At 43.5% G+C, this 14,463-nt stretch overlaps 1 protein-coding gene across 1 annotated transcript in view; it reads right to left on the reverse strand.

Moving 5' to 3' along the window:
* SLC2A12 (solute carrier family 2 member 12) overlaps nt 1-13,446 on the reverse strand; it is a 61,853-nt gene extending 48,407 nt beyond the window's left edge. Inside the window, exon 1 of the mRNA XM_080663338.1 lies at nt 13,160-13,446. Coding sequence (XP_080519464.1) covers nt 13,160-13,274 — 115 coding nt within the window. The 5' untranslated portion in view covers nt 13,275-13,446. The remainder of the gene's footprint in view (nt 1-13,159) is intronic.
* Between the last annotated feature and the right edge of the window lie 1,017 nt (nt 13,447-14,463).

A 14,463-nucleotide genomic window follows, 5' to 3' on the forward strand; every position in this document is an offset into this window, starting at 1 on the left:
TTTGTCCAGACTTGTCTTCATAGGTGCAAGATGGCTGCCACAGCGTCATGCATAAGATTCACTCACAACCAGATTCAAAGGCAAGAGACAATGGAAGAAGGCTTAGGGCAAGACTTCTTTCCTTTTATCAGGAAAGGAAATTTCCAGAAGCACCTGGAAGATGATGAAGTTCCAGACACAGTGCTCCAAAATATGGTATCTTGGCATATTGGATATTTTTATTTATTTTTTATTATTTATTTATTTTAATTTAATAAATCTTTATTGTTCAGATTATTACAATTGTTCCACTTTTTTCCCCCCATAGCTCCCCTCCACCCGATTCCCACCCCACCCTCTGCCCTTACCACCCCCCCACTGTCCTCATCCATAGGTGTACGATTTTTGTCCAGTCTCTTCCCACACCCCCCATACCCCTTTCTGCCTGAGAATGATCAGTCCACTCCCTTTCTATGCCCCTGATTCTATTATATTCACGAGATTATTCTGTTCCTCAGGTTTTTAATTCACTTGATTTTTAGGTTCACTTGTTGATAGATATGTATTTGTTGTTCATAATTTTTATCTTTACTTTTTTCTTCTTCCTCTTCTTTAAGAATACCTTTCAGCATTTCATATAATACTGGTTTGGTGGTGATGAACTCCTTTAGCTTTTTCTTATCTGTGAAGCTCTTTATCTGCCCTTCAATTCTGAATGATAGCTTTGCTGGGTAGAGTAATCTTGGTTGTAGGTTCTTGCTATTCATCACATTGAAAGTTTCTTGCCACTCCCATCTGGCCTGCATAGTTTCTGTTGAGAAATCAGCTGACAGTCGTATGGGTGCTCCCTTGTAGGTAACTAACTGTTTTTCTCTTGCTGCTTTTAATATTCTCTCTTTGTCTTTTGCTCTTGGCATTTTAATTATGATGTGTCTTGGTGTGGTCCTCTTTGGATTCCTTTTGTTTGGGGTTCTGTGTGCTTCCTGGACTTGTAAGTCTATTTCTTTCACCAGGTGGGGGAAGTTTTCGGTCATTATTTCTTCAAATAGGTTTTCAGTATCTTGCTCTCTCTCTTCTTCTGGCACCCCCATAATTCTGATGTTGGTATGCTTGAAGTTGTCCCAGAGGCTTCTTACACTATCTTCATATTTTTGGATTTTTTTTTTTTTTGCTTTTTGCTTTTTCGGTTGAGTGTTTTTTTGCTTCTTTGTATTTCAATTCTTTGACTTGATTCTTGTGTTCCTCTAGTCTGTTTTTGGGTCTCCGTATAATATTTTTTATTTCAGTCAGTGTATGTTTAATTTCTAGTTGGTCCTTTTTCATATCTTCGAGGGTCTCGTTATTTTTATCGGCCTTTTCTAGGATACTCTTGAAAAGCCTTATAACCATGGTTTTGAATTCTATATCCAGTCGTTTGTTTTCCTCCATTTCTTTCATTTGTGATCTGTTTCTTTGACGCCGCATTTTCACTGCTTCCGTGAGTTGGTAGGGTAAATTTGTGTGCTAGGTTTCCTATATGGCTCAGTGGGTCGGCCTCCCCAGTTAACCTGAGGTGGACACTCTTGGTGCACCCCTTTGTGGACTGTGTGTACAGCCTTGTTGTAGTTAAGTCTTGATTGTTGTTGGTATCACTGGGAGGAATTGACCTCCAGGCCAGTTGGCTGTAAGGATCAGCTGCGTCTATGCTGGGAGAAGTTCAGTGCTGGAGACAGCCTTATAGGATTAGACTTGCCAAATTGCAATAACCTCTGTGCTCGGCTTGGATGGGGTGGAGTCTCAGGGCGGAGCAGACAGTCTTGGCTTCTCGGCAGCCTTGCCCTTGCCCGCACGCGCAGACCTCTGCCTTCCCCGGCTCCTGAATCTCTGCCCGAGAGTCCAGACTCCCCCCCACAAGAGCGTGGGTCCCCAGGGGCTCGCCTGGAACCGGGGTTCAGTGCAGTCAGAACTGGGGCCCAGTGCGGTCAGGAGCCTCCGACGCCCTTCCACTAGGGAAAGCCTGTGGCAACCTCCGCAGCCTTTGTGCGCACTGACACACACGCACCTTCAGTCCTCCGCCTTCCCCGGCTCCCGAGTCTCCGCCCGAGAGTCCAGACTCCCCCCGTAAGAGTGTGGGTCCCCAGGGGCTCACCCGGAACTGGGGTTCAGTGCAGTCAGAACTGGGGTTCAGTGTGGTCGGGGGCTTCCTTCCCCCTTCCGCCAGAGAAAGTCAGCCAGGCTCTCAGCCACCCTTCCTCTCTGCGCGCACAAAGACCCTTTGCCGTACCTCCAATTCTCTGTGAGCTTTTCTCTTTCCTTCTAGTTGTAGAATTTTCACTCAGCCAGCTTTCCTGTGGTTCTGGATGGTGTCCGTTCTGTCTTTTAGTTGTAGTTTTGAAATTGTTGTGCGAGGCAGCAGTTTAGGTGTTTACCTATGCCGCCATCTTGGTTTCTCCCCTTTAGCTTTTTCTTATCTGTGAAGCTCTTTATCTGCCCTTCAATTCTGAATGATAGCTTTGCTGGTTAGAGTAATCTTAGTTGTAGGTTCTTGTTATACAGCACTTTGAATATTTCCTGCCACTCCCATCTGGCCTGCATAGTTCCTATTGAGAAATCAGCTGACAATTGTATGGGTGCTCCCTTGTAGGTAACTAACTGTTTTTCTCTTGCTGCTTTTAATATTCTCTCTTTGTCTTTTGCTCTTGGCATTTGATTATGATGTGTCTTGGTGTGGTCCTCTTTGGATTCCTTTTGTTTGGGGTTCTCTGTGCTTCCTGGACTTGTAAGTCTATTTCTTTCACCAGGTGGGGGAAGTTTTTGGTCATTATTTCTTCAAATAGGTTTTCAGTATCTTGCTCTCTCTCTTCTTCTGGCACTCCCATAATTTGGATGTTGGTATGCTTGAAGTTGTCCCAGAGGCTCCTTACACTATCTTCATATTTTTGGATTCTTTTTTCTTTTTGCTTTTCCAGTTGAGTGTTTTTTGCTTTGTATTTCAAATCTTTGACTTGATTCTTGTGATCCTATAGTTTGCTGTTGGATCTCTGTATAATGTTTTTTATTTCAGTCAGTGTATGCTTAATTTCTAGTTGATCCTTTTTCATGTCCTCAAGGGTCTTGCTAAATTTATCGACCTTTTCTAAAAAATTCTTGAGAAACCTTATAACCATGGTTTTGAACTCTATATCCAGTCGTTTGCTTTCCTCCATTTCTTTCATTTGTGACCTGTTTCTTCATCTCCACATTTTGGCTGCTTCCTTGAGTTGATAGAGTGGCTTTGTGTGCTAGGTGTCCTATAGGGCCCAGTGGCTCAACCTCCCCAGTTACCTGAGGTGGACACTCTTGGTGCACCCCTTTGTGGGCTGTGTGCACAGTCTTGTTGTAGTTAAGCCTTGATTGTTGTTGGTATCACTGGGAGGAATTGACCTCCAGGCCAATTGGCTGTGAGGATCACTGTGTCTACGCTGGGAGAACTTCTGTGCTGGAGACACCCTTGTGAGTCAAGACCTTCCTGGCCTTCCACCTCTCTGCTCAGCTTGGATGGGGCAGAGTCTCAGGGTGGAGCAGACAGCATTGGTTTCCCATCAGCCCTGCCCTAATAGGCCCCTGTGTCTCAGTGTCCCGTGATAATCGCTGCAAGCACCTCTGAGAGAAAGCCGCTCTCGAGTTCCGCCTGCTGCCAGACATTCCAGTTTCTCCCCGAATGAGTCTGGGTCCCCAGAGTCTCGCCTGGAACTGGAGTTCAGTGCAGTCGGGAGCTTTTGTCTCCCTCCCACTTGAGAAAGCCAGCTGCATATTCAGTTGCCTGCCCTCTCTGCATGTGCACGTGTGCGCTTCGGTACCTCTGCCTTCCACAGTTCCTCTGAGTCTCAGTGTGCTTTTCTCTTTCCTGACAGTCCAGTTTCACCCCGTATGAGTCTGCGTCGCCAGAGTCTCACCCAGAACTGGAGTTCAGCGCAGTCGGGAGTTTTTGTCTCCCTCCCACTCGAGAAAGCCAGCCACGCACTCAGTTGCCAGTCCTCTTGGTGCGTGCGCATCTCAGTACCTCTGCCTCCTGCAGCTCCTCTGAGTCTCAATGTGCTTTTCTCTTTCCTTCTAGTTGTAGAATTTCCACTCAGCCAGCCTTCCTGTGGTTCTGGATAATGTCCGTTTTGTCTTTTAGTTGTAGTTTTGAAATTGTTGTGCGAGGCAGCAGTTTAGGTGTTTACTTATGCCGCCATCTTGGCTTCATCATATTGGATATTTTTAGCTGAAGGAGTTTAAGAAGCAGGAGGGTCCCTCTGGCCTTCCCCTCACTCTTCCCCCTGAAGCAGGTCATAAAACCCTGTAAGAAGTGCCCTCCCTATACTAGGAAAAAAGGAATGATCTTATCTCCAAAAAGAAGCCAAGAGGAATCCAAATAAACTGGTCTTGTTAAATTTCTCCCAGTTTACTACAGTTATCTCATACTCCCTCACCTATCATATTTCTACACCAAACCTGGCATAAAAATACTCAGGTTCAACAATTTCTTTGGGTCTCCACTTCCTTATGAAGACTCCCATATCTCGTAAAACTTGTATTAAAGAAACTTGGTTGATTTTCTCCTGTTTATCTGTCTTTGTCAATTTAATCTTCAGATCCAGCATGGGACCCTAAAAGGATTGAGGAAAACATTTTTTCTTCCCCTACAAGGTCATCCCAATGTCTCATTAACCTGAATCAGTGGGATCTGTGGTCAAACTTAGCTGCAAGAGAGGCCGAGAAGTGAGTATCTGAATCTTTTAGCTCCCAGGTAGGAAAGGTAGAAAATCAGAAGGGAGTTTCAACAGCTGTTAGGCTGGCAGTGTCTGACCTCATTCGAGCTGCCCAGTTGCAGTTGCAAGCTTCTCTTAGTCAGACCTGGAGGAGCAATTGCTGTGCACAGTTACTAGCCAAATTTCTGACATTTAGAAGTTATTTTTCTGGTGTGACTCCATTGGACTCAGAAAAAATTTGGGGGGGTCCCCTAACTGTGACTAAGGGACATTATTCCTGCATTATTTAAAGCAGCCTGTAGGTCCTTTGCTTGTCAAAAATAGCACATGAAAAACTACAACTTCTAGAATGCACATTCCAGTGGCTCCTCTAGGCTTTGCCCTTTCTTACACTGATTTCACGTCCCAAAATGCAACGAACACTGTCTTTCCCATCTAGCCCAAAGTTGCTGGAATCTTAGAAATTGTAACCCCTGAAGAGATACAGAAAGAGAAATAATAACGACAAGACAGGATGGAAGAATTGCACTGTGAAACAAAACTTCCCTCTAAAGCAGTGTTTCTAAGGGGCTATGAAACATCTCTTTCTCTAGTTGGTGAAAATTCTTTCAACGAGGGATGCACAGTGAGAGTCTAGAAATCTAACATTTTACTGCCCCATTTTATTTTATTTATTTTTAAATTTATTTTTATTGATTCCAGAGAGGAAGGGAGAGGGAGAGAGAGATAGAAACATCAATGATGGGGAAGAGTCATTGATTGGCTGCCTCCTACACACCCCACACTGGGGATCGAGCCCACAACTTGGGCATGTGCGTTGACCAGGAATCGAACCGTAACCTCCTGGTTCACAGGTCGACACTCAACCACTGAGCCATGTCAGCCAGGCTACTGCCCTATTTTATATTACCCCCATGCTTGCGTTTTATGTAGGGTTAACTCAGAGCTCTGATAGATCCAAGAAAACACATTTTATCTGGGAACTTGTAATCTTATAGAAGAAGACACGTTCGTTACATGTAAAATTAGGAAACTAGCTAAACTAGAACTCAATAAAGTTCTGAAACGAGTGTACCTGGGTACTGAATTCACAGGTCAGATCACAGAACAGAGCAGGAGTTAAAGACATTAGTGCTGGATGGTTGGTCAAGAGAGAAAAACCCTAGATTGGATTTAGGATACTGAAGTTCAGATTTCTGTACTACCTGGAGTAAGTCACTTTGCTTCTCTCTAGGAGTCACCTGGGCTTAATGGTGAAGGAACAGTCTGGAATCAGAACCTGATTAGTTTCCAGCTAGACGTTGATGTGTCTCTTAACTTTCCTGTTCCTCTGTGTCCTCATTCCTAAAATAAAGGTAATTATATTACCTACATTATAAAGTTGTTATGAGAATAAATGAGATAGAAGAGTACCCGGTGCATGGCTGTTGCTCTCTCTGTCTCAGTTTCCTTATCTGTGAAATGGGGGTAATACTATCTCATTGGATTATTATAAAGATAAGAAGTGAAAATATTAATGGAAGTTCTTGGCTCACAATCTTCAACAAAGATTTGTGTAGTCTCAACAATGGGGTAAATCCTATAACAGGGAAATAAAACTTTGAAATAGTCTCTCTTACTGATAGCAACGAATGTAAAGTGATACTTGTATCCAGCACAACAATTATGCCTTTTTATAAATCCTTGAATTCCTTTGTTTTTGGCAGTACCTGCATAATTGGGCCTATAGCATGGGACATTTTACCTGTAATTTTGTCTTGGGGTTTCTACAGTTTTGTTTCCCAATGGAAATAAAACATTTTTTTTTTCAGCTTGGGAATGCTCTCTCACTGTTCAAATTGATTCTAATTGCAACTTTCACCCCTATTCTTATAAAGCCTTGCACACCTGAGGCTGAGATAGCATTTCGGGCAGATTACTAAGTTAGCATTGCACATAGCTCCTGACTTCAACTTCCACAAAGTGTGGCAACAGATGTGTGCAGGAGCACAACATTTTGGGTAAAATAATACAGACATAGTTAACACTCCCAGAGTCTAATAATGCCAGGCAGACCTGAGTCACATGTGTTTCTAAGAAACAAGTGTTTCCAAGGGCAACGAGATATAGCAGTTTAAAGGTAAATTACATTTGATTTACTCAAGGAAAAAAACACTCATAAAAGATTGCATTTTTTCTCCCTGATATTTTGGCACAACAATATAAAGTGAGTCATTGTTGAAAAAGAAGGAAACCTCCTAAAATTAGAATAACATGATAAGTTACCTTAACTCTTATTATTACTTCTACTTAAATTGTATAAAAGAAATTAGTATATCACTGAGACATAGCCAGTTAGCACATGCATAAATGAGTGTGCTGTGACATAAGAAGGAAAATGATACCATTGAGCCAAAATAAAATAGAAAAAAAAAACACCCATATGAATGTATGATTTACTGTAAACAGAATATAGTTGAGTCAAAGTTTCAGCTGGGAAGCATTAGGGGTGGGAGAGGGATTCAGGTTTTGTGCCTTAGCTATTATTGGGTACTTTTTGAGGGAAGATGGGACGGGAAATAATTCTTATGTGGTCTTTAGTCTGAGGGGTAAAAGGGTTTGGTACCCCAAAGTATGCCTTTTGGAATATTGATTGTTTAGGCTGGTTATTTTTTAGAAAAGACTCTGGCGGGAGGGGGGAGGGGGGCGGGGCGTGAAGAAATCCTTGACCTTCTAACTGCCTAGTAAGATTTAGAGAGAGGACCTGACCCAGGAAGAGAGCTACCATCATAGCCAACCACAGTTTAATATGAGCTAGGTGTGATAGACAGAGAGGAACCTAGCAAGGCCCCTTTGGATCAGAGTCTTCTCTGTGTCCCACTGTTAAATGTGGCCCAGCAAACATTTGCTTTTCATCTGCATCTGAATTACCTTCCTGCCCTATGATGTCCCAAACCACACGATCCTTCTCCCTCCTTAGCTGAAGATGGCATATAAGCCTCACCTGCCTCATCTGTCTTCTAGTCTCATATTCTTTTGGGGCCCCTGTATGTACATATGTAATAAGTGTGATCATTTTCTCCTGTTAATCTGTTTCCTGCTAATTTATTAGTCCAGCCAGAACTTAGAAAGGTAAGAGGAAACTTTATTGTTCTGCCCCCAAAAGGTCAAATAATTCCTTGCAAACAAGCCCATTCCAATGCTTCCTCTTTCTCATCACCGTGACTTGGTGTTCTTTTACAGGGCGTTCATTCCCTTACTTTATTCAATAACTCATCCTCTTGGGGAAGACTGTTTATGAGCAGCAAAACTGAAACTGGGAGCCCAGACTCCGCTCAATTTAAGAATCTTATAGAACCAGTTCTTGCTCATAAAATCTGAGTAAATAGCTGCTTTGGCTGGAGAAGCCCAAGTTAATTGCACTCTAATGGAGGTTTGGAGCTCTCAGAACTCTTTCAACCCTGAGGCTAAATAGTACTTGGGTTCCTCTTGTTGAGAAAATGCTACCTACAAAACCAGATCTAAAAGCTAACTCTTCTTGAACAAGAAATATAAACCTGCACAGCTACAGCAATTAAAAATTGCATTTTAAAATCAGCTGATTTACCTTTGATATCTACCTGTAAATGGAAATTTCCTCAGGCAGCTCCAGGGTGGATTCATTGTACTTTGAATTCTGTTCTTACCAGCTTCTATAAGATCTAGACCACTGGAAAGTAACCCCTTGAGAATTCACAAGAAATATGCTCCCATTAGGGTCCTATCAGCAACCATCAGGCATGTTCCTGGGATCTCTAGGCCTCAGCTCCTGCTGGCAATCTTACTGATAGGAGCGTAATGTTTAAAATAATTAACAGCTGGCACAGGGCACTGACCTATCAGAGGAGACACTGACTGTAAAAGCAGCTCATGCACACTGGTGTCTGCCAGCTCATTTCAGTCAATCCAGGGCAGCGGCACTGCTTGGCGGCTCCTTGGCCTGTCTTTGTTTTCCAGGACCTGCCACCACAGGTTCCCACCAATGTGTGTCTGCTGCTGCTGTGACAGCCAAGAGGTGGCCTGTGCCAAGTGGCAACCTCTCTGCCCTTCTTGGTGACATAATCTTAAAGGGGAACAAGAGCTCTTTACGATCTGAGTGAGTCAGTGCACTCTCCCTCCTGAGATCACACCTGCGCCTTTCCCCACTCTTCCCCCTCCCGCCTCCTTCCCTCACATGCACACTAAGGAGGCTTGCAACCAGGGCAGCAATGGGCAGTGGCAGTTCATCCCAGAAGCCATGGGCCAAGTGGACCCCATACCCAATGGACTGGTGGACTGCAGCTGCGAACACAAGCTAAGCTAGCCTGATGCTGGACCGGAGTGTGCAAACATGGACCCAAAACTGTGAGCATGGGCTTTAATCCAGCTCTGCTAACGACCCAGCTGGACTTCTTTCCTGGCTGGACGGAGGGGGAGGGGACCTCAGAAACTCAGGTATTTAATTCCACGCAAATCAATGCCACTCATTCTAAGAAAGGAAGAAAGGAAGAAAGGAAGAAAGGAAGAAAGGAAGAAAGGAAGAAAGGAAGAAAGGAAGAAAGGAAGAAAGGAAGAAAGGAAGAAAGAAAGAAAGAAAGAAAGAAAGAAAGAAAGAAAGAAAGAAAGAAAGAAAGAAAGAGAAAGAAAGATCTGGGTGAGCTGAAACAGCTCACCATGTTTGTTAGTGCCTTCTCCCTTCCTAGATCTTGGAGAAGCCAGTTGCCCGGGCCTTGCAGTCATCAAAAGCCTCGAGCTTAGAGCTTTGATGTGATTTCCAAGTGAGGTTAAATGTACAGTGACAGAAAGATAAGTGACTGAAGTGGAAGGGGAGATGGTTATCTGTAAATCTGGTTGTATTTCCACACAAAAGAGCCTGTACGTTCTCATAAATTCACATGTCCATAAATCCTGTCACGTCCTTGGGAATGTCTGGCTACACACAACAATCTGCTGTTATTGTGAGCACACATTTGTTTGTTCAATATAGGTTTTTAAAACACAATAGGTTTTTTTTGTAGATGCTCTTTATTGATTCAGAAACTTCCACTTTTTGCCTTTTCTTTTTCACTGAGATTTTTAAATTTATTGCGGTGACATTGGTTGGCATGTTCATATAGGTTTCAGGTGTGGGTTTCTATGTTACAAGATCTGTATTTTGCACCATGAAAAACATAATAATTTTTGCCATGGGTTTTGTCACTTCATTTTTTAATTTATGGAAATCCTGGAAATTAGGAGTGGCCCCTACCTGGGTTCCCAAAGTGACTGGTCTATTGATAGCATTGCTTCTCACACTTAAAGCTTTGTTATTAGGTCAAGCTGGTTGGCCTGACCCTCTTCCCTGGGCATAAGTTTGTTCCCTAAAGTCTCCCCAGTCTCTCTAACAAGTAGACTTTCCCTGGGGCTGCCCAAGGAAGCCTGAGAAAGCTGGGCCTGACTGAATTCAAGAGGCCAGTTAAGCTAAATCTGGGAGCCCAATACTCAGTAGGGGCACAGTACATATGCCCCAACCAGAGAAATGGGGCCTGCCTAACCAGAGTAGTGATGGACCTGCGGTTTGCTCAGTGTGATCCCCAGCCAGGAGCCTGCCTGCTCAGGGCTATAAGAAAGGGGAGGGGCAGTGAGAGAGCCAGGACACAGGGCCTTCCTCTCCCCACCTCCCTCTTTCCACGAGGTGGGCCATGCTTACTTATCTTATGTACTACTCAGCTTCCATTCGTAAAAAGTTCACAGTTTTAAAAATATTTGAAAATGCCTTAGAGTATTTATCTGATTAGCGAAGTGTGCATTTATTAAATCTCAGCCTGTGGCATCTGGGATTTAGAAGGGTCTTAGCATGAAGTGCAGCCCTTTCTGCTGGATCAGTGAGTCCAGTCCTAGGGATCAAGGCTCCAGTGTGTCAGCAGCTGGACCTGCAGTGCTGGGAACTGCACCCATGCAGTGAATATCGTTCTTGGGTTCGGACCTTTAGGGTAGATCTGAGAAGAAAAAGCAGTGCTGGGGGTGGGGGGGAGGGGTAAAGAGGGGCTTAAGGAAACCTTCACCTTCGCCCTCTGTTTGAATCATGAAATCAGAAGAGCCTGGCAGACCCAGCGTGTGAGATGGAGGAACAGGCATTGGACCTAGGCCGGAGGTGGCCAGAGTCAGCTTTGCCCCAGCCACTGCATGTACTTGGGCCAACCACACATCTTCTGGCCTCATGTCCTTCTTGGGTGGGATGCTGTAGAAGGCCCTGTTTCTCACTTCACCTATATCTGTTGTTGGCTCTAAGCACTAGGATTTCAGCCTGAGCTCAACCCTGCCCTATAGAGTCAATTATAACATGCCTACGAACACTGAAAAATTCACTAAAAATGTACCCACTTGGTGTCATAGATTTTCGAAAATGAATTTCAGTTCATTAGCTTCTAGTCATTGAAATAAAGCATTTTTTTCCAGTTTAAGAGGGCTTGGTCAAGGAAGAACTGCCAATGCTTTTCATTGTGTGTAACAGCATTAAGGGGTGCAGTCACAGAGCTTAGGGCTTCTGTTTTGTTTCACTTTTCAGTATCTCGTCCTAGACTGTATAACTCAGAGAAAAACTTACTGCCTTCAAATGCAGGAATAGTATGATAATTAGTAAGCATATTTTAAATACTCTGAATGAAACTGTGGACGTTTAAAAATATAAAGTCGAAAGGAATATTTTCCAAATATTATTTCATTAAGCCTCAACATCTTCATCAGACAAACTAAAATATAATCCCAATAGCCAAGGTTAAGTAATTTGTCAAAACCACAGAGTGAGTCTGTACTACACATTCATTATATACGTATGTATGTATAATTGCCTTTGGGTACCAAGAGATGTTTACAACTTAGAAAGAAATTACAAAAGTAATAATAAGAGGTTTGCATTAATCAAAATATAAACCATATATAGCACAAATCAAAGCTGTATTAATTTAAACTTTTAGGGAAACATTTAGGCTTCCTCTTCTGCACAATAAAAGATAATATATAGTATTGATTCATTTATCATTTCTTTTCAAAAACAAACAGTGGCACTTTAAATTACATTTTGTGCATGTATTCAACCTTTGCAAATATACACACAGCTTACCTTATTTAACCTATTCAGAGCCCACTGTGCTTTCAGAGCCATATCAAAATTAAATAATCAATTTTCAATAGTTACAGAGGATGTCTCTCCAGGCAAAAGTTTCTTTTCATCTTCTTTGTGTCATCATTATCACCTTTTTGTTGATGTCACAGCCTCAACTTGCCCTTCAGCTCAATCTTGCAGAAGTCCAGAGAGAACTTTGTAACTCTTTCTCTTTACCCCCAAATACAAGTTTCCCTTGCCTGCCCTTTGACTCGGGAGCCGGAGAACACACCTTAGAGAAAGCCTTGCTTAAGAGAGGACTGGGCCATTGAAAGATGACCTCAAATATTATTCATTTTTTACTGGAAGTGGGAAATCAGGAGAAGGCTGAGCAGGGAGCAGGACAAGGAAGAAGGACAGCTTCTCAGCCCCCCCAGGAGGTGCCACTCTGTGCCTCTGTGAGAGAGGTCTTGGCTTGAACTCCAAGAGCAGACAAACCCACAATGCAAATGTAAGTATGTAGAGCCATTCCAAGGTGAATGCTTTTTGTATCATTTGGGGTTTGGGGTTATTCATGAAATCCCAATGTATGGCCTGGGGATGTATTATATGGTTAGGGGGAGCAGAGCTGAGGAAAGCAATAGGAAGGGAAGAATTATTTGTGTTTGACTTCATTCATTTACATTTGTCTCTATTCTTTTGAGAACAAACTGAATGAATAGGATGAGGCAGCTACAAGTATGCAATATGTGTGTGGGAATTGTACCTGTGGAAGTGAAGAAAGGTGTTATCTTTGGTGTAGCCAAGATAACTGAAATGAATTAAAACTTCTGCAAGTTTCACCTCCAGAAGAAAAAAATATTAAACCTCAGTTCAAAAGGCTGGGTTTAAAGAAAGCAGGAGCAAGTCAGCAGCGGTTTTAGGCTCGGAATAGAATAAAGCTCTAATTCAGTACAAACAGATGCTGGGGACTTAAAAACAAAGTTGTGTTCATTGATTATGTAACTAACAACTTCATGAAGCCTACTTAGATTTAAAAAGGTCCACTTGTTACAGATGTCCATTTGTGACAACAAATGAAAAAACGTGTGTATGCCTGTGTGTGGGTGCATGTGTGTTTACACGTGACTGTCTTGCCGGTCAATCGTCCAGAAATGAAAAAAAGATTTACACCTTACATTGTCAGCACCATCGGTGGGACCCAGCTCAGCAATTTGTGGAACTTCAATTGTCACATTATACCTCCTTGTCACTCCTTCCACCAGATCCTGTCCCCTTCTCTCCGTGCACCCAGCACGCTCACGTGTACACACACACACACACACACACACACACACACACACACACACGAGCGAGATGCGATCTCAGCCCATCTGCCTCACTTTACCTCTGGCCCAGGGAGGATGCCGGCCGCCGCGGGCTCTGTCGCAGCCATCTGTCTCGGCTGGGCTCTCCTTCGGGTTCAGCAGACTGGGGCCCTCTGTGTTTTCAACAGGTACCATGGCAGAAGTTACAGCCCTTCCCTCCGCACCGAACCACCGCGACTGCCCCCCGTGACAGCAGTGGTCACTTTCCCCATGGTCGCATGCTAAAGAAGGTGAAAAAAAACTTCGGGCCAAGCCAATGTGATTTGTGACCAACTTTGTTTCTATTTCCGAAGGCTTTGCCCTTTTCGGTGACACAGGCTGTTGCTATTCCAGGCAGCCTATCACAGGCAGTGGGCGGGCCATGTCTCCCAGCGCTGTTTTCGCCTGCCTGCTAAGGCAGAGCCGGGCGCAGGGGGTTCAAAGGCTGGGGAAGAAAGGGAGCTCAGACACCCAGTGTGGCCATTAGCTAGGGGCAGCGCTTGATTCCTGCACCTTTGCAAAGAGGCGCAGATTCAAACGCTGGCTGCGAGCGAGGGCCCAGAACACTCACAGATGGTATCAGTTAGTCTTGCAGAGAGAGGAACACTGTATGCCAGCACACACCAGAAGGGAAAGTGTGTCAAATTTTCAGCAAGACTGTTGTTATTCCAAGAGTCATGACACTTACCAGTTTGCACAAACCATGAAACATCTTAATGGTTTCAACCTGATTTTACTCTAGGTGAATGCCTATGTACTCTTCCTCTCCAAAGCCTGTCAGACCAATCAAGGCCGGAGACCAGGTACACACACACTCAGAATGCATAGATTATTTGGACTTTTTTATCCCCTGGGATGATAGCAAAGTAATCCAGTTTACTTCATGCACAGTTGTCTTTAAGGAGGAACCAACCCTAAGTCTCTGCCAGGTTGTGTGATAGACTGACTGTAGGAGGGTGTTTCCCACTCAGAGAGGCCAGGCTAAGTGCCCCGCGTGTGTGTGTGTGTGTGTGTGTGTGTGTGATGGTCATATAATCTGAAACCAGATCAGGCCTTGAGAAAGAGGATTTTTTCCTAATTTGTGAGTATATTTATAGAAAATATCTTACAGAGTTTTAGGATAGTTTGCCTTCAGCTAGGTATTCACAAATCATATTTATTGAAAAATCTTGAGCAGCAATCAGAATTATTTTAGAAAACCATTAGGAGTGAAAACTAAAATTTATGGAGCACCTATTAGGTGCCAGAAATTGTGATCAGGGTATGAACTCAAATGATTCTTTTGAGGAAAACGTGTGAGGCAGACACCCACATTACAGAAGAGTCAAGGCTGAGTAACGTGCCT

Source organism: Plecotus auritus, assembly GCF_963455305.1.
Source record: "Plecotus auritus genome assembly, chromosome: 4".
Taxonomy (NCBI): Eukaryota; Metazoa; Chordata; class Mammalia; order Chiroptera; family Vespertilionidae; genus Plecotus; species Plecotus auritus.